At 38.6% G+C, this 24,050-nt stretch overlaps 1 protein-coding gene across 5 annotated transcripts; it reads right to left on the reverse strand.

The window, feature by feature from the left end:
- Positions 1-2,277: 2,277 nt before the first annotated feature.
- Positions 2,278-24,050, reverse strand: GJE1 (gap junction protein epsilon 1). Of its 5 annotated transcripts, XM_075266593.1 has the most exons (4): positions 23,944-24,050; positions 19,795-19,887; positions 17,413-17,595; positions 2,278-2,726 (listed from the first exon to the last, which is right to left on the reverse strand). In XM_075266593.1, exons 2-4 carry the CDS (start codon positions 19,831-19,833, stop codon positions 2,325-2,327), a joined length of 624 nt encoding a protein of 207 aa, XP_075122694.1. In that variant the 5' UTR covers positions 19,834-19,887; positions 23,944-24,050; the 3' UTR covers positions 2,278-2,324. The 5 variants fall into 5 exon arrangements, 4 of the variants coding, with proteins under 4 accessions (XP_075122694.1, XP_075122693.1, XP_075122695.1 ...); XM_075266592.1 differs by lacking the exon at positions 23,944-24,050 and having other exon boundaries at positions 19,799-20,048; XM_075266594.1 differs by lacking the exon at positions 23,944-24,050 and having other exon boundaries at positions 19,795-20,048.

Raw genomic sequence — 24,050 nt, forward strand, 5'->3', positions numbered from 1 at the left:
TCAACTTTTCAACAGATAACTGCCTGCAACAGTGTCTATCATGCTTGTTTATGTCACTGAAAGTTTCAGAGAGCAGACAATACTATAAATCAACCTTTTTTGCTGTCCAAAATCTCTAGTAAGTGGCCAGTTTTACTCCTGTTTCTGTCATTTTTTTTGGTTAATTGGCAGAAACCTATGAAAGCAATATACAGTCATTGAAAACCTGGTTTGATCGCCATACACCTGCAGTTTACTTCCATCTTTTGCATTTTAACTCATTTGCTAATAAAAAAAAAATTCAGGGATAAAAATGTAACACAGCATCTTAATGACAATACAATTCAAATGTCGGCTATTAAAAGTAGAAAAAACATACTGGAGGAATTTTCTGGTGTAGATGGGTGATAATGGCATCTTGGGCACAAGACCTGTTCTGTGCCCGATTCGATACAAATGTGAGGCAGAGGGCAGGAAGCAGCGGAGACACCTCAGCCCGACATATTTTTTTATAACTCACCCCAGATTTCTGGTTTGAGTAATAAAGGAAAACTATACCAGTTCCTGACTGGTGTACATTTCCATTCTGGGTAGGAAATGCCAGTCTTCATAAATCTGCCCCACTAACTTATTCTTATTTAATTAAAAAGATCAATCATTCAGGCTTACAATGTCACAATGCTTGGCTTTCTGACTCTCATAATGGTATGATAATTCACTGCAAAATTGCATTTTATGTTGTTTATTCCTTTTTAATTGCTACTATGATTACAAAAATTACTGATTAGAGTTCCAAACCTAAAATGAAATAGGCTGTGATCCTATATACCGTATATACTCGAGTATAAGCCGACCCGAATATAAGCCGAGGCCCCTAATTTTACCACAAAAAACTGGGAAAACTTATTGACTCGAGTATAAGCCTACTGGAAAATTTCAAAAATTAAAATGGTCGGAGTTTTTGGGTGCAGTAGTTGCAGGGTGCTGGGGAAGGGGAATGGGTGTTTTGGTTGTCTGTCTGCCCTTTCCCTGAGCTTTTGGACTGAGTTTTTTCTCCCCCACTTGGAATTCAGCCTGGCTGAATATAGGGTATCTGCAGTGCTCCTATTAACCCCTTCCCGACGGAACAGGAGCACTGCAGATACCCTATAGTCAGTAGACCAGGCACTTTCAGACACAGGGATACCTAATGTGTATGTGTTTCACAGTAATTCTCTAATTTTATATGTATTCTAGGGAAAGGAGTGACTTAGAACTTTTATTTACTTTATTTTTTTATTTTTTTTTAAAGCTTCTTTTTTTTCGCCACTATTTTATGGGAGATTCTATACATTACTATTGTGGCTGGTCATAGACCCCCCCCCTCCCAAAAAAAAAAAAAAAAATTTTTTTTGCTTGACTTGAGTATAAAAAATCGGCTTATGCTCAAGTATATACGGTAATTGTTCGAGAATGTGCCATTGACTTGGCTGACATATCTAACAGTTTTTGTAAAAGTATAGAGGAACATTTAGATAAGAAAATAATAAACAGTTTACATGGCAATGTATGTGGAAAATAGAAAAACTGTAAATTTGTTCTGTCTAATATGCATTTAAATATTATATACATGGTAAATATAAAAAATTGAAAGTCTTCAGTAGTTGATACCTTTTTTAATGGCTAACTAAAATGATGACAGATTACAAGCTTACAAAGCTCTAGGCCTCTTCCTCAGGCATAGTTTAAAATCTTTTAACGAAAGCTTGTAATCTGTCATCATTTTAGTTAGCCATTAAAAAAGGTATCAACTACTGAAGATTCTCAATTTTTTATATTTCATATCCACTGGCTAACACGGTACAAAGATATTTTTCCTTATACATGTTTAATTCATATTCTTCGGCTTATTATTAATTACACTGATTTTAAGACTTTATATAACATTCAAAGATAGTACATATTGAAGGGGATGTTCACTGAGTGGTAAGAATGATATCTAAAGCATCTTTTGTAAATGGAAGAAATGATTTCGGCTGGTCTCCCCTAATGCTAAAAAAAATAAAACTATTTTATCACCGCAATAAACCTTTGTCATGTAAATATTAATACTACTATTTCATCTATTGTACCTTGCAGTCCAGTCTTCGTACAGTACTTTTCCTGCAATCTTTCAGCCACAATCATACTATGTATACGAATGGATATTACCGCAGTATTCAAATACATGCCGTCAATGCTGCCACATATAATCTAGCCAACATAAAATCCTGCAGTAAAATTGCAGATATGAAATGCTTTGTTGCATGTTAGGCACCTTCACTTATATGAGCACCAGAAACACAGTAGGTGACACATATTGTACGCTACTGATTTAGAGCATTTAGGTATCCCAACCGCCTACACAAGATCTCAAAAATCTCTGCTACACACAATACCATGGTAATTACAGTAAATGTATACATAGCAATTAGAAAGATTGTTTTCTCAAAGTGCTCTGGCACCATACATCTGGTTAAATTATATTTTTTATCTAGGCTTCCTGCATCACATTTAAAGATTGGATTTACTTGAAAGCCAAAAAGATGACTCTGTAACCAAAAGGCTACTACTTCCAAAGTAATCCTTAACAGTACAGAGATGATATAAAAAACTGTGTAAACTGGCTTCTGTAGAATATCTTCTTGATCAATACTCTTACAGGCTGCATAGAGATGGAAAACTGCTCCTGGAACTAACACGGTAACAAGCTGTAAGGCCCAAAATACCTGCAGAGAAAGAGAGGACATTTTACTATTGCAGTAAATATTTAATAAATAAAATTATCTATTACTAAATATACAATGAATGTGTTAATTAAAGTATCATTCATAAGATCCAAACAGTAAAGGACATTTATGAGTTGTCTTACAATGTTCACAAATCCATTTGTAATAATCCATTCTTATTTAACCCCTTAAGGACACAGCTCAAAAGTGCCTTAAGGACCAGGCCTCGTTTTTCAAAACTGACGTGTCACTTTATAAGGCATAAACGTTGAGACGCTGTAACTTACACAAGTGATTTTGAGATTGTGTACAGTGACACACTGTACTTCATGTTAGTGTTAAAATCGAATCAATATTTGTGTATTTATTATAAAAAAAAATAGGAAATTTGATGGAAATTTGCAAAAAAAAACGCAATTTTCAAAATGTGAATGGCTCTGCTTTTCAAACAGATAGTTATATAACACAAATACAATAATAAATATTATCTACAATATCTCTGCTTTATATTGGCATCATCTTTTGATTGTCTTTTAATTTATTTTGGATGTTAGAGGGCTTTGAAGTGTAACAGCGATTTTGCAGATTTACAAGAAAATTTCCCAAACTCATTTTTTCGGGATCACTTCAGTTCTGAAGGGGATTATAAAGGCCTATATAATAGAAACTCCCATAAATCACCCCATTTTCAAAACTGCACCCATAAAATAATTCAAAACAGCATTTCGGAAGTTTGTTAACTCTAAGTATTTCATGGAAATTAAAACAATATGGAGGCGAAATTTAGACATTTCATTTTTTTTTTCTATAATACATTCATATAGCATCCAAAGGGTTAAAACCCCCGATTGAAGTGCAGCTTCGATCAGGGGTTAAGGAGCAGGATGTTAGCTGTGTGTTACAACTAACATCAGCTCCTGATACTGGCGGGAGTTTAGTTTCGTTTTGAAACACCTAAGATGCGGCTATCACTATTGAAAGCTGCATCTTAGGGGTTAAACAGCGGGATCGGTGTTATCAGCCTGGCTCTCAGATACAACCGGGCTACCATGCTGAGCCCATCTCCATCAAGTACAGGCACATGGGAATGCGGGAACTAACCACATTTCCTGACATGCCTGTACGTGAAATAGCGTAAAGGGGTTAAATAATGCCTAATTATTTGAGAACTAAAATTGTGCAAATTTCGTATATGTTATACTTTGTGTTTCAAATGAAACTGCCATTTTAGTTATTTGTTTAATAATTGTATTAATTTAATAATCTAATCCGACCAAAGGCAACACCTGCATGGAATTAGTATGCTCTCCTGTGTTTGCATGGCTTTCCACCCACATGCAAAAAATATAAGTGAGTTGGCTTCCCATAGAAACAGCTGACCCTTGTCGGTGTTGGAAATGAGCTCCTGTGTAGCAACCACTAACCTTTGTTCACAGCATTTTCTCATACATTTCTGTGGCCTGAGCATCACTTCTTTGGGAGCAGAGGGACCTAGTCAAAGTTTTTCTGAACTCCTTCCAGGTACACCTCAGAGGATTTAAAAAGAACCTGGCTATAACTTCTCTGAATCTTTTGCATTGTACCATTTGTAATTAGGGTTACTCAATCAATTTGGCATCAAGTCCTGCACCCTGATGTCCGAGTTGGCATGGAACAATAGGCTATGGTGGTTGCTTTCTACAAAGGACTATGGTCACATTAAGGATGAATTAACTAGACAACTTCTTTTCTCAGCGCTTTCTTAAAAAATTAATATTTCTAGCAATCAAAACAGATCTTTGTTTCTAGGAAAGGTCTCAATGTAGGGAATTTAGCCATAAGTGTCCTCATTTACCTGTGATCTTGGTGAATCACACCTCAGGGGAGCCATGTAATTTAGTCCCAAACTAAGTATCCTGGCGTGTGTGCAGGGACCAAAGTTGCCAGATAGAGAGGAAGTTAGATCTAACAAGAACACCCCAACTGCAAATCTATTGAGGAATGGAAGGGGAATCTATCTTGCGTCACTTCAGAGGGATCAACAGTTTACCTGCCTGGATAAACCAAGTAATAAGGAAAGACTTTCTAGGAGAGAAATCGGGGAAAGGAGGCCCAGAGCAAAATAGTTTAAATCTACATGACATACAGTCTTGATCTCTCACTCAATCACCTCCCAGAAAGGCCAAATTTTAGGACAGGTAACCCAGATGTGCGAGAGGGACCCCTTGGAGAGGCCACAGTGCCAACACAGATCAGAGACGGAGGACTCAAGCCTGTGGAGAAAGACTGGGGCTCTATACCATCTAGTGAGCAACTTAACTGAGTTTTTCTGAATCTTGACATACCTGGAGAAACCATGGATACACAACAGGATGTGTTTAACATCAGAAGGGGAAAATACGAAACCCAGCTCCCTTTCCCATTCACCAAGAAAGTATGGCTTCAAGGGAATGAAGGTGGGGTGTGATCACAGTTAAATATGTGAGAAGTAGATCTGGTCCATGGATTGTTAGAGTCAGGAATTCTCTCCAGCTAATTGGGGTCCCTCAGAGGAAGAGAAACAGAGCGAATGAAGGATCTATAGGAGAGGCGGAAAGACAAGGAATGGAGAAAGGTCATATTATGGCGATCTCCCTCAGGCAAGAGAGTCAGCAGGGAAGGTGGGTCTGCCCTTAACAGGGAAGAGCCAAGAGGGACATGGAGAAGAAGAGTCCAAGGAAAGTGTAAATCTAGAGGAGTGCTAGCTAAAGAGGAGACTCAAAGGAAGCTTGGGGGGAGGGTTGTGTGCAAGGAAAGAGAGAAGCCATGAAGGCTTGCCAGGCACGAATTATGGCTCAGGTAAGGTCACTAAGGACAAAAGTAGTACTAGGGGTATACCGAGAAGACCAGAGGAACCACTGGTGGGAAGCAGGAAGTAAGTGACATTTCAACAAATGGAATTTTTTTTTCTAATTTTATTAATATAAATTTTGCCAGTGCATACGACCCACTGTTGTGTTGCTCTGTATCAAACTTGCATTTATACGGCATTGATATACCTTTGTCTGCGTCCAAGTGACTTTTTTTAAAAAAAATACATTTTATTTTTCTTGTCCTGCGATTGTTTCCCTTCCTGCTGGTTGGTATTATGTGTTGTGTCAGACTCACATTTATACAGTGCATTATACCTCAGGCTTTGTCCAAGTGCCATTTCTTTTTAAATACATTTAATTTAAATCCTCCAGGTGCTGAGAGTTTGTTGCTGTCTGATGTGTGGCATCCTGTTATACATCAAAGTCACAATCATACAATGCTGTTATGTCTTTGTTCGAGTAACAATTTGATTATCAGGTGACTGCCTGCTGGTGGTGTATTTTTTGAATCAAATTAGCATTTATACAGAGCTGTATACCTCTTTTCAGTTTCTTTGTCAAAGTGACAATTTGTCAAATAAATTTTAACTTAAGTGATTTTCTGATCTTATCTATTGATGACCTATCCCTAAGACAAATCCTCAGCTGAAGATCGGTGGGGGATTGATACACGGGATTCCCACTGATAAGTTGTTTGAACAGACCACAGCTTCTGGTATGTGCTATGTCCTCCTTACAGAAAACCATTGCACAGGGGATGTGCTTGGTATTACAGATCAGTCCCATTCACTTAAATGGGGTTGAGCTGTGACCCAGCTATGTAACTGATGAATATAATGTCACAAGGCCTGTGTGTTATGTCCTATTTGAACTTATGCACCTTCCGCTTACACGTTTCGGCGTGTTCAGTTTTGAATCCTTGCTTAAAGGGGTATTCCCATGACGCTTGTTCACTAACCTACAGGGTGTTGTGTTCTCTTCACTTCCTGCTTTTCTCAGTACATAGGTAGGCGGGATTTCACTTGCATGGAATTGGTTGTAAATGAATTACCACAGTGTGAAGCTGATGTAGCAGAGCTGGATTTAAGTCAGTTTGCATTACATACAGATGTAAGGGACTCCCTATCTCAGCCCTTATCAGCCAAATTCAATTAAACCGACTGATAAGAGCTCAGAAATCTTGGAGCTCTATCTGAGAAGCTCCGCTACTTAAAAGACACAAACAGCTCAGAGCTGCTCCCAGCCCCTCCCTCTCCCACTGAGAGAAGGCAGCTACATCACTTGACAAATGAGCAGGTACTCCCAAGGGTCATAGAAACGGAGTGTAAACAATGAAGTGAATAAATTAAGATAGCGACCAAACAAAGCAGTTTTGATAAAGCAATGCATTTAGGAAAAGTCTTTAAGCCACATAAACTAGCAGTATAGATAGGATCCTTGTGATGGGACAACCCCTTTAAGGTTTTTATTGCTCTGTCTGAACACAGTCCTATTCCCTCACCTCTGTAATTGATTTTCCACCCCGCCCATCTCCTTCAGCTTGCTTTTCTTCTGCCCCTCTAATAGTTAATTTTAACCTTACCTGTGTCTTCCTATCAAGTCTGGGGTGGGTTCTTCTTTACAAATATCTGATCTGTTGCGGTCTGGGTTGTCAAACCCCTGCCGATCTATTATTGAAGACCTATCCTAGGTATAGGTCCTCAATTCACAAAGCCTAGAAAACCCCTTTAACACCTTTCTGCCCCATAACTTTTTTATTTTTCTATTCACAGAGCCTTATTAGGGCTTATAGTTTGTTGGACAAATTGTTCTTCATAATGGTACCATTTATTATTCTGTAAAATGTAATAAACTGGAAAAAATGTTAAATTGGGTGAAATTGGAAAAAAAGTACATTTGCACGACTTTCTTACAGGCTTTGTTTTTATGGCTGTCACTGTGATGTAAAAATGGCATGTCACCTGAATTTTATGTTTCGGAACGATTCTGGCGATACTAAATTTCTATAATTTATGTACATTTTAATCTTTTATGGAAAATCTAAAAATTTGCAAAAAAAAAAAAAAGTTGCCATATTCTGACACCAGTAAATATGCATAGGGTGTTTCTTTTTTATGGGGCCAGGTGTATATTTTAGTTATACCATTTTGGGGGATGTCTATTGCTTTGATCACTTTTTATCATTTTTATCAGAGGCAAAACAGTGAAAAAATAGCAGTTTGGCACTATATTCTAAAAATTTTTTTATAAGTTTGTAGAATGGACGTTGTCCGACACAGGGATACCTAATGTGTATGTGTTTCACAGTAATTTTTTTAGTTTTATATGTATTCTAGGGAAAGGAGAAAGTTTTGAACTTTGATTATTTTTTTTTTAAACTTTCAAAAAAAAAAAAATTTGCTTACTATCTAATGCCTTCTAGGGGGCATGAACCTGCAATCTTTTCCATCTACTACTAGCCTTACACAGCGTGAGGGCAACCTGGGTGCTGAGGGGATATGATACTGTGGGGGTTACCTAGGGAGTGGAGGGACAGGATACTGTGGGGATAACCTGGAGGATTGTTAGGAACTGAGCTCACTGGGTCTTGAATCTTTGACATCCTGACTATGTTTTGCATCCTTGACCATTATGCCATTGAGAAGAATGTTTGTTCTGTGCCTTGCTTTACTCTGGTGTTTTATATTGGCGTAATTGACTATGGATATCACCTGCTCTGTGGCCAAACACAGTTTACTCGGTCCCTTATAAACTCACAGCATACTCCATTTTGTACCTGGTTATTCTGGCTGTCTGTTCCTTGTTTACCCTGAGCCTCACCACCACTTTATTTTTTCCTGTGTACAAAACTCTGCAAACGTCTGGACTGGACATGGCTGGAATTTGGCTATGACTGGGCTGATACAGGGGAACAGTATGTTTAGAAAGGAGCATACCAATTGGAAAGCCAATCCTGCATGAGTCCTTATGGGTAGAAATTAAGAGAGAAACAAAAAATAATAAAATACTGGGGTTTGTTAGAAATTTCCAAAGATAATGGAAGAAACTGAAAATATACTACTAAAACAAATAGATGAGGCCGCAAAGCATAATAAAGTCATTATTATGGGGGATGTCAACTACCCTGATATCAACTGGGAGGCAGAAACCCGCAGATCCAACAAAGAGAACAGGTTCTTGTCAGTAATAAAAGGCAATTACCTATCACAGCTGCTGCAGGACCCAACAAGAGGCGAGGCACTTTTAGACCTATATTTTAACAAATGAACCTGACACATTGTCAAAAGTGGAGGTTGGGGGACATCTGGGTAATAGTGACCATAACATAATAAGTTTTCTTGTACACATTAAAAAGATGTTCAGTAGATGGAGTACAAAAATAATAAAATTCAGGAAGGCCAATTTTAACCAGCTGAGAGAGGAACTTCGCAGCATAAACTGGGACAATGTCCTCAAAGTGACAGGAACACAAACAAAATGGGACATTATCAAAAACATTCTAAATAGGAGCACTAAAAAACATATACCCTATGGGATTAAGCGGGTCAGAAATCATAGAAAACCAATATGGCTAACTAAAACAAGAATGTAGTGATACAACATTAAAAAAACTATAAGGAGAAAAATAAGTTGTGCAAAAGACAAATAAAGGAGGAAAGATTGAGGCTGAGAGAAAAATTGCAAAGGAAAGTAAAAATAATCCAAAATTATTCTTCAATTACATAAATAACAAGTGAATAAAAACTGACAATGTGGGCACTCTCAAAAATAATCTGGCTGTAATGGTGGAGGAGGATGAGGAAAAAGAACAATTATTAAATGACTTCTTCTCCACTGTGTTTACATAAGAAAATCCATTGGCCAGCAACATTATTAGGGGTAATGTTAACTCTCAATTAAATGTCACCTGCTTAACCCAGGAAGAAGTGCGTCACCACCTTCAAAACAATAAAATAGAGAAATCGCCCGGTCCAGATGGAATACACCCCCAAGTTCTGAGGGAATTAAGCATGGTCATAGAAAGATCTTTGTATCTAATATTTAAGGATTCAGTAATGACTGGGTCTGTTCCACAGGATTGGCGAATAGCAAATGTGGTGCCAATTTTCAAAAAGGGGTCTAAAAGTGAGTCTGGAAACTATAGGCCAGTTAGTTTGACTTCTGTGATAGGAAGGATATTTGAGGGCTTTCTAAGAGATGCTATCCTGGAGTATCTCAATGTAATCTTATAACATCCAATAAGTATGGGTTTATGAGGAAACGGTCTTGTCAGACTAATCTGATGAGCTTCTATGAGGAGGTCAGTTCAAGGGTGGACATGGGTAATGCAGTAGACGTGGTGTATCTGGCCTTCTCAAAGGCTTTTGATACTGTACCACATAAAAGGTTGGTATGCAAAATGAGTATGTTGAGACTGGGGGAAAACATATGTATTTGGGTTCGCAACTGACTCACTGATAGGAAACAGAGGGTACTTGTTAATGGTAAATATTCAGACTGGGCCACAGTCACTAGTGGGGTGCCACAGGAGTCGGCATTGGGTCTTCTCCTGTTTAATATTTTTATTAATGGCCTGGTAGAGGGTTTACAAAGCAGGGTGTCCATATTTGCAGATGATACTAAACTTTGTAAGGTAATCAATAATGAGGCGGATAGTAGAATATTGCAAGGGGATCTAAGGAAGCTGGACGCATGGGTGGAGACTTGGCAAATGAAGTTTAATGTTGACAAATGTAAGGTTATGCACTTTGGTTGACATAATAAAATGTATGACTATGTACTAAATATTAAATTACTGAGTAAGACTTTCAATGAAAAAGACTTGGGAATTTTGGTGGACAGCAAGCTTACCTTTAGTGAACAGAGCCAAGCAACTGCTGCCAAGGCAAATAAAATTATGGGATACATCAAAAGAGGTCTAGATTCTCATGACAAGAACATAGTGCCTCTATACAAATCACTGGTACGGCCACATTTAGACTATTCTGCGCAATTTTGGGCCCCAATGTACAAGAAAGACATAATCGAACTAGAAAAAATGCAAAGAAAGGGCACCCAAAATTATTAGGGGAATGGGTGGACTGGAGTACAACGACAGATTAATAAACTTCGGGTTCGCAAATTTCTGCGTGCAAAATTACACGTGTTATACACCCGTAACAACACATTGAAATGAATGGGATCTGTTTTGAGCGCTCACATTCTGACACGTGTATACGTGCCAGAATGCACACGCGTTAACTCCGTGTGAACTCGCCCTGACCACGGTTTCCTTCTCCTGAGGTACTATTCCTGCATCTCTTACTATTTGAGTACCTGTACCATTTGCCTCACCAATTGGAATTGAAATCTGATAACTAGTATCATTACAGGAGTGGGGGGGGGACAAGAATCTGTAGTGGCAGCCTGGAAGGGGGCATTATGTGGAACATTATATTGTATGGGTCCACTAGGAGGGTATTATACTGTGTGAGAGCTACTAAAGGTGTGTGTGTGGGGGGGGGGGGGGGTTGCATTGAGTGAACATTAGAATTTGTGCAAGTCAGGTAATTCTAGGTGGTGGTGATGGGGGGCCCACTTTTGAAACCTTTGGGCCTACCAATGTGTTAAAACAGCCTTGCACATAGTAAGTATATATGTATACACACTGTATCTATCAAGTTAGGTCCATAAATACTTGGACAGTGACACAAGTTTTGGCATTTTAGCTGTTTAACAAAACATATTCAAAATACAGTTATATAATCAGCATGGGCTCAAAGGGCAGACTATAATTTGATGGTATTCACATCCTAATTAAAGGAAGAGTTTAGGAATTACAGCTTTGTAATATTTCGCTGACTACTTTTCAAGGGACCAAAGGTACTTGTAATTGGACAATTATCTCAAAAGCTATTTAATGGGCTGCATGAGCTATTTCCTCTGTAATCCATCAACAATTAAGCAAGTAAAAATGTGTGAAGTGGATTCCAGGTGTGACATTTGCATTTGGAGACTTTTGCTGTGAACCCATAGCATGCGGTCAAAGAAACTGTCAATAGAAGCAAATCAGACCATTATTAGCTTAAGAAAAATAGAAATCCATCAGAGAGATAATGGAAATTTAAGGAGTGACCACATCAACAATTTGGTACATTCTAGTAAAAAAAGAGAGCACTGGTGAGTTTGGGAACTCAAAAAGCCCTGCATGTCCACAGAAGACAACAATGGTGGATGTTCACAGAATCCTTTCCATGGTGATGAAATACCCCTCCATAACATCCACTCAAGTGAAGAACATTCTCCAGGAAGTAGGTGTATCAGTATCTAAGTCTACCATTAAGTGAAAACTTCACGAGAGCAAATACAAAGGGTTCACTACAAGATGCAAGCTATTAATCAGCCTCAAAAATAGTAATGCCAGATTAGACTTTACAAAAAAAAAAAAAAAAATCTAAAGAAGCCAGCCCAGTTCTAGAACAGCATTCTTTGAATAGATGAAACTAAGATCAATCTGTACCAGAATGATGGCTACAAATAAGGAGAAGGCTTAGAATGGCTCATGATCCAAGACACTCCTTATGGTTTGTAAAACATGGCTAAGGCAGTGTGATGGCATGGGCACGCATGGCTTCCAATGGCACTGGGCTACTAGTGTTTATTGATGATTTCACAAAAGACCAAAGTAGCCGGATGATTTCTGAAGTGTGAAGGGTTATACTTTCCGCTCAGATTAACCCAAATGCAGCAAGGTTAATTGGATAATGACCCAAACCATACTGCAAAAGTCATACAGGATTTTTTTAAGGCAAAGAACAGGAATATTCTGCAATGGCCAAGCCAATCAGGCAGGAGAGGCAGAAAGACTCATAAACATGCTACAATTGAAGACAGTTGCAGTAAAGGCCTGGCAAAATATCACAAAGAAGGAAACCCAGTGTTTGATGTATTCCATGTGTTAGACTTCAGACAGTTATTGCCTGCAAAGGATTCTCTACAGAGTATTAAATGGGTTGTTCCGGATCTATTTATCTATCTATCTATCTATCTATCTATCTATCTATCTATCTATCTATCTATCCTTATTTATTTTTAATTAGGTTGAGAGGGGGGTGAAAAAAACATACTTCCCGACCTAATAAGAAAAAAATATACTGTGGATATCCTCTTTAAAAATTAACATTTTATTTATGGTAATGTTAATTTGTTCAATTACTTTTGAGCCTTGAAAAGAGGAGACTGTAGAAAAATGGTTGCAATTCCTAAACCTTTTACAGGATTTTTTTTTTTCAGACCCTTGCACTAAACCTGAAAGTCTACACTATTGGACTCAAGCTATGTTTTTTATCACAACACTCCTTCAGGGATTTTTCTGGCCCAGATTCTGGTGAAGATCACAAAGATGTACTTGGGCTGCATTCTGCAGTACAATTATGTCAATTTGTTTTATTTAGATTCAATTGTGGATTTATGATACTACTTTTTTTTTTACTCTGCAACAGAAGGCATTTATGTTCCCATGCAAAGTCAAATCATGTATTTGAAGGGAACCTGTCACATGGAAAATACTGTTCAACCTGCAAATATCACATAATAGAAAAGACTCACAGAATTTGTCATTTACTCATTGAAATTTTTGCCCTTTCTATCTTGAGAAGTCAAAAGGAGATCTATCAGTAATTGGCAGCTATCTCTGTATGCACAGTCATGGGGGGGAGTCTGTCAAAAACCGATAGGACTACTTCCTTGACTTCTCAACATAAAAAGAACTTCAATGAATAAATAATAGTTATACCAAATCTTTTCCTACCAACTGTGAGAAGGTGACAGGCAAAGTGCTGGAGTCTCACTATATCAGCTCCATGGGAAGAATATGCAAATCCGCCTTCCATGATGTAATTAGGAAGACAGTTGCTGCCTCATTGTTGCAAACCAATAGAGGGCGCTCACTGGAATGTGCAAGCCTGTCTTAAGACAGGATTCCAGTGAAATAACCCAATAATGGCTGCTCCCTTTAGCCTCATGCCCGACCTTCCAAGAGGTCTTTGTTTAGCAATGACGCTGGGATTATTACCAGGTTATAGTCTCTCAATCGAGGACAGCTGTTTCGATCTGGTTGGATCTCATCAGCCCGATGTAGAGAGGACTATAACCTGGTAGAGGTGAGAGGCTTAGACAGGGTTCGGGGGATATTGTCACTCCTTAGGGAGAGACCACCATATAGGTGTGTGGAGACTTGTTAAGCCTTTAGCACTCCACTTTGCAAGGAACTATGGGAAGAATATGCAAATCCGCCTTCCATGATGTAATTAGGAAGACAGTTGCTGCCTCATTGTTGCAAACCAATAGAGGGCGCTCACTGGAATGTGCAAGCCTGTCTTAAGACAGGATTCCAGTGAAATAACCCAATAATGGCTGCTCCCTTTAGCCTCATGCCCGACCTTCCAAGAGGCCTTTGTTTAGCAATGACGCTGGGATTATTACCAGGTTATAGTCTCTCAATCGAGGACAGCTGTTTCGATCTGGTTGGATCTCATCAGCCCGATGTAGAGAGGACTATAACCTGGTAGAGGTGAGAGGCTTAGACAGGGTTCGGGGGATATTGTCACTCCTTAGAGAGAGACCACCATATAGGTGTGTGGAGACTTGTTAAGCCTTTAGCACTCCACTTTGCAAGGAACTATGGGAAGAATATGCATAGTTCCTTGCAAAGTGGAGTGCTAAAGGCTTAACAAGTCTCCACACACCTATATGGTGGTCTCTCCCTAAGGAGTGACAATATCCCCCGAACCCTGTCTAAGCCTCTCACCTCTACCAGGTTATAGTCCTCTCTACATCGGGCTGATGAGATCCAACCAGATCGAAACAGCTGTCCTCGATTGAGAGACTATAACCTGGTAATAATCCCAGCGTCATTGCTAAACAAAGGCCTCTTGGAAGGTCGGGCATGAGGCTAAAGGGAGCAGCCATTATTGGGTTATTTCACTGGAATCCTGTCTTAAGACAGGCTTGCACATTCCAGTGAGCGCCCTCTATTGGTTTGCAACAATGAGGCAGCAACTGTCTTCCTAATTACATCATGGAAGGCGGATTTGCATATTCTTCCCATAGTTCCTTGCAAAGTGGAGTGCTAAAGGCTTAACAAGTCTCCACACACCTATATGGTGGTCTCTCCCTAAGGAGTGACAATATCCCCCGAACCCTATATCAGCTCCAGTTACTTATGTGTAGAATAGATTTCAGTCCCAAGCGTGAGTCCTAAGACTCGTTACTGGTCCATGAAAGGTTGCAGATCCTGGGAGGAGAGGAAGTGGCTGGGTCTGTCCTGACACTGAGAACCTTGCAATATGGTACAGTGTTTTTTTGGTTGATTTGTGTGGCTGGCAGTAAACCACATGTATAGTTACTATTTTTCTGTTTAATTAGCGCTCAGATGAGCAGGATTTTGGTTTGACGTTATTTTGCCTGAAGTTAAAGCTGAATTTGATTTTGCTCATTTTTGTGCCTGACATAAAGGTTTATTTATTTTGCTGCAGGATTTGTGTCCCTGTCTCTGACTGGTTGGGTCCACACCATTGCTTCTACCAAGCTACCTTCCCCACACAACTTGTACATGAATCTATACAGCTGCACTGATTGTAATATCCTGAATGTGGCATTGGTGTATAGTTTCTCAATGTTCACTTCAGACTTATAGAGACAATGAAAGCAGTTTAATAAGACCAATGGTACAGTGATATCCTTAGTGATTCTGGTGTTGTGCCAGAAATGAAATCTATGGGGTACCTGAGGAAATCACAAGTCACAATTGCTTCAGCTCTCCTCTTTAACTCTTGACCAACATCATCCCTTTCATCAAAACTCATCAAACTCTGCCTGCATCAGATCTTACACAAGCACCTATTGATGGTTGTCAGTGTATGCATGGTTTTGTACTTGAACTTAGCCAAGTCATCAAGGACTGTACTGTGCACTTGTTGGCTGCATATGCACAAGATTTCAATGCGGCCAGCAGGCAGAACCTAAAGATGTCAATCAAAGCTAGATTGGCTACATTGAGTGAATATTGAAAGGGAGAGGCAAAGCACTTGAAGGCTAGAACATTTCCAGAATATACTTGTGGCTAAATTGCTAATTTTGCTCTCCTAATAAATGTCTCTTTGCTGCCCTATTCTTGGTTTGGGAGCCATTTTCTACATGACAAACTCCTTTTAAGTATGGCAAGCAATATTTTCTTTTTGATGAGCCTCTCTGTTCACACACATGTCATGACTTCCATTCATTATGGAGCTGCAATGGATCCTGACAGATTTATAAAGAGGTAGGTTGGGTTTTTGTAGTGGTTCTAGTGTGCATGAGGGCAAGAACAACACTGCAGACTACATGTCATCAAATATATCAGAATCCATAGCAAAGTACAAACCAAGCCATGGTCTACAGAGGCTTACTAGTTTGTGACGATAGATTTCACTTCCTGAATTTTGCATGTATATTGTGAATGTGGTCACAGGACTAATATATTTTTCCTTGTGTTCCAAAAGAATACAGTTTATTTTGGTAGAGTAAACATACTATCAAAATTACCTGTGTAAGTCATTGATGAAAAAGAAATAATTGGACATTTAGGCCTGGTTCACATCTGCTTTCAGTATTCCATTCGGGGAGTCCAGGACCCCCCGAACGGAATACTGAACGCATTGACAAGCCGTGAGCAATGAAAGTACACAGACCCCTTAGACTAAAATGGGGTCCGTGTGTTTTCCATACGCTGTCTGCAGGAGTCATGTGGAGAGGAAAGTATTTCATGAACTACTTTCCTCTCCACATGGCTCATACGTAGACTGCACGGAAAAAACCCCATTATAGTCTATGGGGTCCGGGTGGTTTCTCTGCTAACCACTTAACCACTTTTTAATGCGTTCGCAGACTCCCTGAACAGAATACCAAATGAAGATATGAACTAGGCCTTACAATTATTTGTAGGAGTTTCTAAATTTAGTGCTTGTACAAATGGGGGACTATTCATTTGAGTTACAAATAACTTCAATTCTCTCTCATTAATACAGGTCATTTCTACTATGTACAGTAAACCAAATAGGTATAGCTGTGAGGGCCGTCTACTACCAAAGACTCTCTGCCCACACTTCACATCAGCAGATGAGAAGAGGAAACTCTACATCCTACTGGGAGAAGAGGAGTCCACTGTGGAGATCGCTGCCCAATACGTGTCCAGCTGTCACCAAACAAGAGGAAGATGAGACGCATGGACTATCAACCCCCTCCCCCCCCATGGACTATTAAATCCACCACCAAAAAGACCACTAAGCCCCCCCATCACCCGTCTACACCATACTCACTGATACCCACACGCCCCAAACAAGAACGATGAGACCCTAAGGAAACTCAAACCCCCAACCCACGGACCCCATACCCACCCCCTTCCACCACCCCCAACCTCCTTTTTGCTTTGGCAACACCAAATGTCTTATTCTTTGGTAATGCTAATAAAGCTCATTTTGTATCTTGTATCTTGTATAGCATACTGTAAAAATGGGGCGGCTTAAGGTGCAGGTTTAAGGTCTTTGTTCTCAGTTATCAGATATGTAAATCACAGCACGATCCAGTCTTGATTAATGTAGTTATAATAGGTCTTTAGTGAACATCCCCAACTCATCCAAAATGATGAATCATGATAGGATTAGAAACACATTTGCTTGATCCAGGAGGGTGCATCAAGCACTACAAAGGGCTGAAGATTAATGGTGTGTATAGCAGAATGTCCATTTTCTTGGTTGAGTTCTGGGTGTTTAATAAAGACCTTAATGCATTCATCGAAATTTGTGCAATTTGAAAATCCAATTATCATGATGTCTCACCTGTGGCGTTATCGGTCGAAACTGGTTGTAGCAGAAGAGATTTACTTCCCTCTTGTCAGGTTCACAGCTGAAGTGTAATGCCTCATTTCCATATACAGCAAAACCCAGGACACCAAGGAAAAACATTCGCACAGATCCAAAGAAAAGAGTGTGGAATTGACCAATCACAGTTGGAGGTCTGAGCTTAAAAACATAATAATATTCATTTCAAAAATATATCTTGTAATAATATAAAAATGTATAATGTTCTTTATAGTTCCAATTACATTTCAATTAATTACTAAATATATCCAAAACATATATTGTAATAGTATTAAAAAGCATAATGTTCTTTAAATTTCCACTTACATTTCAATTAAATATAAAAAAAATTCTTAAAATAATTACAACTTACATACATTCTTCAATGATTACATATTATTTCAGTTTTTTTCTTTGTTAATGACACAAGCAAGATGGTCAGACTAGATTGAACATAGTAATTGTGCTAGAAAAAAGTCCACAGTATGCTCTTGTAAATAAGTGTGGCGCTGCAGGCCTAGGTCGCTTATTGTATTATATCAAAGAGGAGTCAGCAATGTACGAAAACAGAGCACCAGATTTATCCATTGTTGTCCAGCACACAGTTGATAGAAATCTCTAGATACCCTAGCAAATAAATAACTACAAGCTGCTTCACATTATATTGAAACATTACACCAACCTTGACCCTCTAGAAAACAAATATCTTGTTAGTTAAAACTTTAGCACAAAGATTAAAGGACAACTCTGAATACACGCACCAGAATCCATGGACCAGACCCTAGTATTCTTGAGTCCTTACCTAAAGGTCATCATTTAATTAAACTAATATTACAATAACTTTTTTCAGAACAATTTAGGAGACCAGATTGAGGTGCAGATAGCCTAATATTGTTGAGAGTGATAACTACTAAAGTATTACACAGAATGAAGTCTCTCTTGTGCTTATGACCTCGGTCAGAATGCTAGCTGACACTTAATACTCACACATCCTTCATAGAAGTTCTTGATATAATTTAAAGACATCTCTTGTAAAATGTTATCTCGGTGGAAATCTGAAGTAATTCATATCTCTCATTGCCAATTTGCTGTCACCGGAACCCAGTTCACTGTTATTGCTCTCTCATGACCCTTGCTGTAGAAAACTCTTGTAACTGCACATTTCTCTTTTATCTCTAGGCCCCAATCAATTTACTCTCTCAGGACAAAAAAAAAGCAAAACAAAGCATAGTACGTGTGGTCAGCTCTATGATGCCCAGCAAACTCTGTCAGCAGAAACCTCAACACAATTACAAGGTAAGAGTACAACAGTGACACGTAGATCTTTCACAATGACTGATCTTTTCCCCAGCCACTGAGTATAGGCAGAGACACAAACTGGAAATTATTTTTTTTTCTTTTTTTTCTTTTTAAGTGTAGATAGATAGATAGATAGATAGATAGATAGATAGATAGATAGATAGCTGCTCCATATTCCAAATACATCATCAGATTACTTTAAGTAGAGTAATAAAGTATGGATTTGAGTTGGCACTATAGATAAGAACACAAAATCATTAGATCATGCATAGAACCCATACACATCTTCTTTACTAAATTACAGAACACAAGTAACTAGTATATTACAGGGGTTTATCAAAATAATAAAAGTAACACAAGAACTGATAAAATGACTAATACTTAGCTTGTTACTTTCCCTGCCACTCCAGCACCATTGCTCCATGGCTCCTTGACTGTAGGGATGACATTTATGTCTATCCATGTTTCCCCTGTAGCCAATCTTTGGAATCATTGGTATTTAATATGAGACCGCTGAGCTCAGAGAGTGGCTGCAGTGCCTACCTGAGTAGAAGGGTTAATCATCTCTGCAGTCAAGTAAGCAATGGACAGTGGGAAGCATCCAGAGCAGTGAAGGATATAGCAAGGCAAACGTTGGTTACTTTTATTTGTTCTCACATTCCATCCTGTTGGACAAAAATTGTATCTTGGAAATTTACATAGTTACATAGATGAGGTTGGTTAAAGACATTAGTCCATCAAGTCCAACCTATAACCCTACAGTGTTGATCTAGGGAAGGCAAAAAACCCCATGAGGCTCATGCCAATTGCCCCATTTCAGGGAAAAAATTCCTTCCTGACTCCAAATCTGGCAGTCAGTATAAAATCCCCGGCTCAATGTGTCCTTAAAATCTAGAGTCAGTCCTTCAAGACTTAAACCTCCTCTATAATAGTGTTCTTTTTATAATTATGCCAAGTATTATTTCTAGACAAGTGAACATATAAAGAAATGGGAAAAAAATATACATATATATGTATATACAATAACAAGAAATTATATAATGACCAATTTGAGTTACTCACCAACCTCAGTCCAGGTGTTGTGTTGTTTGGCCGACCCATTTATTCCTTGTTTGGGGTCAGTTTCATCCTTTTGCTTAGAATTACCAGTGTGATCTGGAGTAACAGAGCCAAAGAGAGCCATATCTTCTCCATCACTATTCAGTAACTTGTACATGCACAAAATCCATCAGTACTTCATGATTAGCTGTCACCAGCACAATCTCAAAAAGCCAATTAACATCCCAGCATTGGTGATTGATTTTCTGATTGCATGTGTTATGCCTTACTATTGCCTGAGTCACTGAATAGGAAAGAACCATGTACTCTACAGCAGATCCACCAATAGAAAATGCACAGTACAATGTGTCTGATGACAGTCATGAAAAGCTAAGCATCATGTGACTCTAGGACTAAATGCTTTTTTTACTCTGCACTTTTAATAGTTTGCAGTTAACCTACTTCCCAAAGTGCCTGCACTTCCATTGGCTTAGGTCTAATGCATATACTGTATAATGTTAATCAATATAATTTGTTAAACTGTATTTAATGTTGATGTGTTTCTACAGCTTTTTGTAAAATTGAAATGATAACATTTTCCTGTCGTTTGTGCAAAAAAAAAAAAAAAAAAAAAAAAAAAGTACAGTAAGTATGTGAACACAGCCTTATCCAACTAATATGTTTCTGACCAGCTTTTTAGCTTAAATTGAGTTTGTCACCAGGATGAAGCTTATTAAATCAGCAACACAGTTACATTGGTCAGGCTCATATGAATGTAACTCCTTTTTCCACATGAAAATTTGTGCCAAGATATTTATTTCATAATATGCAAATTAGAAGTCTCGAGCACTGAGGACAGCTCCATTTATCCAAACTACTATACCCCACAAAGTCTTAGGGAGCCTTCACACGATGTAACGCTGCACTCATTCTGATCGTAAAAACGCATTCAGAATGAGCGCGTAAAAAGCAGCTCCCAATGACTTGAATGGGAGCCAGCATACGTGCGCTCCCCATTAAAATCAATGGGAGGCTTTTTTCTCTATGCTTTCAATGTGATACGCACGTAATACATTGAAAGCATAGGGAAAAAAGCCTCCCATTGATTTCAATGGGGAGCGCACGTATGCCGGTTCCCATTCAAGTCAATGGGAGCTGCTTTTTACGCGCTCATTCTGAACGTGTTTTTACGATCAGAATGAGCGCAGCGTTACATCGTGTGAAGGCTCCCTTAATGTGCCATCCCACCCACCTCCCTTCTTTGAAGTGACAGGGCCAGGGAGCTATGCTGAAATCTCATCTGGTCCTGCATTCTTGCATTGATTCCATCAAATATATCACTACTTACAGTAAATCGCTTCCAAATAACTGATATGCTGATTAGTGATTTAGGCTGGGGCTCCACGTATGCAGCTTTGTACAGTACCTGAAAAGTGGATGGGATTCTGGCTAATCCCATCCACACATTGCAGCAAAATATTCACAGCAGACATGTAAATCACAGCATGTCAATTAGACCTACAGAAATGCTGCGTTTTCCGTAAAGGTATAATTGAAGCAGACAGTCAGCAGAGGAAAACCGCAATACATTTCCACCACTTTTTGGCTGCGGCTGGCTATGTGAGGCCTTAGCCCAAGGAACAACTTGTGATAGACGACCTTTAATATAAATTTGAAAATTAAATACTACTACTGACAAATTCATTCATAGCACATGGTAATTTATTACTTGCTCTTTGATGGGTTATAAAGGTTGTGTATTGGTTATAGTATCCATAAAATGATGAAATATGAAAAAATGTTCAATTATAATCAATCACTGCATAAATAAATTATTATTAATATTTAACTTGTTTTAATTTAAAAAAATAAAAGTCTGGTCATGAGAACAGGAGTCCTTTATGTCTCCCATTTGCAATGAGCAATGGTTGCAATTCATACTTCCATGCTATTGATTTTCTATGGAACTGGCAAAAATATTGAGTATGGGAGATTCGCTGCATAATAGTCTAATAATAGGAGATTCACTACATAAGAGCCTCAATAGCTATATTACTATTACTCAATAGTTCGGCTAGCTTTTTTTTCCACTCGCGTAATTTTCTTCTAGCTGAAAATTCAGCACCAAATACAGCGCCATTTTCCTTTTTTGGTACTGATTTTGAAGCTGAATCCACATCAGAATCCATGTGGAAAAAACACCTCCACTTAGAGTTCTATGGGTTCCACTCGCTTTCTTTTTCCACTTGCGGAAAAAAAAAGCTTCCTTTAGGCAGATTCCGCCTGCAAAAACGAACACAGTCAATGGGTGGCGTAAAATCCACGTTGGGGATTTGGGCGCAGAATTGGCAAAAACTGCACAGAAAAAAACGCTAGCGTTTTTTTTCAGGGTCCATGCATTGTGCTGAAGGGAAAAAAAAAACAAAAAACACTCAATAAATGCTCCAAAAAACGCTTCAAAAAATATTTTTTAATTCATGAAGCAGATTTTTTCCTTGCCAAAAAACTCCGTTCTAGCAGAAAAAAACCCCATTGAAGTCAAGCGCTGAAATTCCACACCAAATTCCTCACCATTTTTCTCCGTGTGAATGGACACATACTACGACCTGAAGAAGCTGACCTCTCAGTAATGAAAACCGTCTCACAGGCAGACTTGTGTAGTTGCCCATAGCAACCAATCAGAGCTCAGCTTTCACTTTACAGCTGTTCACATTAAGTACCGCGCTGCAGTGTCTTTGCAGTAGTTCACATTGAGTTCAGACATACAGCCGCCCACCATAGGGCCTGTGGACCTCGCTGTAGTGTTCTACAGCAAAATATGGAACAGGTCCTATTCCTGTCTGATTTTGCAGCCCTCCTTCCGCGACTCCTATTCATTGAATGAAAGAGGCCTGAGAAGCACAGGCTGCACACAGATGACATCCATGTGTCCCCCATGCGATCATTCACAGCAGCCAGTTAGCACACAGTCGTGTGCAACCAGCTTAAGAGTGGGTCTTGCATTTACAAAACAATATTAGGGAAAGAGCTGAGACTAATAAACTAACTTTTCAGTGTGATAATAACAGGTATAATAATTGTAATACAGAAGTATTGCAGAGTATTATATGATCAATACCTATATCAGAAATTTCCCAGAAAGTTCCCTAGTTCTAAAATAAAAAATGTTTAAAATAAGCTAAAAAATTCAGTCATCCCACCTTCCACCTTTTCTCCATTATTATGTAAAATGTAGAAACAAAAGAGTCCCTACACAATTGACATTGCTACATGCTACAGACTGACAGTGTGTAAATCCATGTGAAATATGTCGCATTCTACAAGTGAGAAGAGTAAATAAATAATTTGCACAGTAAATGCTGAAAGAAAAATAAATAAATTTTGTTCATCCCAAAATATGGAAAAAAAATCAGCCCAAAAGCTAGATGTACCCCAAAATAGTAGCAATGAAAACTGTAGCTTATCCAACAAGAAACAAGTCCTTTTGAATGCAGAGACACACTTTTTTATTGCTCTAACATATAACTATAAAACTGAGTATCGCTGTAATTGTACTGACCCATAGAATGTTATCATCTCAGTTATATTGCTTGGTACTACTATATTCAATGTGTATTGCCAGTATGTACAGATGTAGCAGTTGGAAGAGGTGGGGGGGTCACGCTAAATATCTCTAGTCTTCGACACCCGAGAACAGTGTTTCTGTCTCAGCTTTCATACTCTATTAAGACGGTAGTAGCAGGTGATTTTCATATGCAGAATGAACTAGTGATATTTCTGTTTTTATACAGCTAGAACGGCAATCCTGACTTCAGCTATCCCAGTGCACACCTCCTTTAGCCACTGCTACAATTGTACATACTGGCAATACAAATATGTATGGATGTTCCCTGGCATTGGCTAAGTTAGAGGATTGATAGCAATGTCTATCTGGCCCATCAAAGTACCAGAGAATTTTCTGATGGGATCAGATTCTATGTAATAATGGTCCAAAAGTACCTACTAAACCAATCCAGAGACTAGTAAAGAAAGGATACATTGACTACAACAGTACAGTTTAGTGAACAGCTCATCAACCTTGCAGTTTAATGTGTTCCTATGTATTTTTTTTAGGTGTCAACAAAAACATTAAAATATAGTAAAATACAAGAAATCACCTAATGTCACACTAACCTTTTTACCTCCCAAGGTCAGCTGTAATCCAGGTATCTACTTGCATGGAACAAAAGTAGGTCTTGTAGATAACATATATATCAAGTGTCTCCTCTCAATGTTTAACA

The sequence above is a fragment of the Leptodactylus fuscus genome, chromosome 3 (assembly GCF_031893055.1).
Source record: "Leptodactylus fuscus isolate aLepFus1 chromosome 3, aLepFus1.hap2, whole genome shotgun sequence".
In the NCBI taxonomy this organism is placed as follows: Eukaryota; Metazoa; Chordata; class Amphibia; order Anura; family Leptodactylidae; genus Leptodactylus; species Leptodactylus fuscus.

Coding starts and splice junctions, on each gene's coding strand:
- GJE1 (XM_075266592.1), bottom strand. CDS start 19,948: ATGTACAAGTTACTGAATAGTGATGGAGAAGATATGGCTCTCTTTGGC. Junction 17,596..19,798: donor AACACAACACCTGGACTGAG/GTTGGTGAGTAA, acceptor TATGTTTTTAAG/CTCAGACCTCCAACTGTGAT. Junction 2,727..17,412: donor TTCGACCGATAACGCCACAG/GTGAGACATCAT, acceptor CTTTCTCTGCAG/GTATTTTGGGCCTTACAGCT.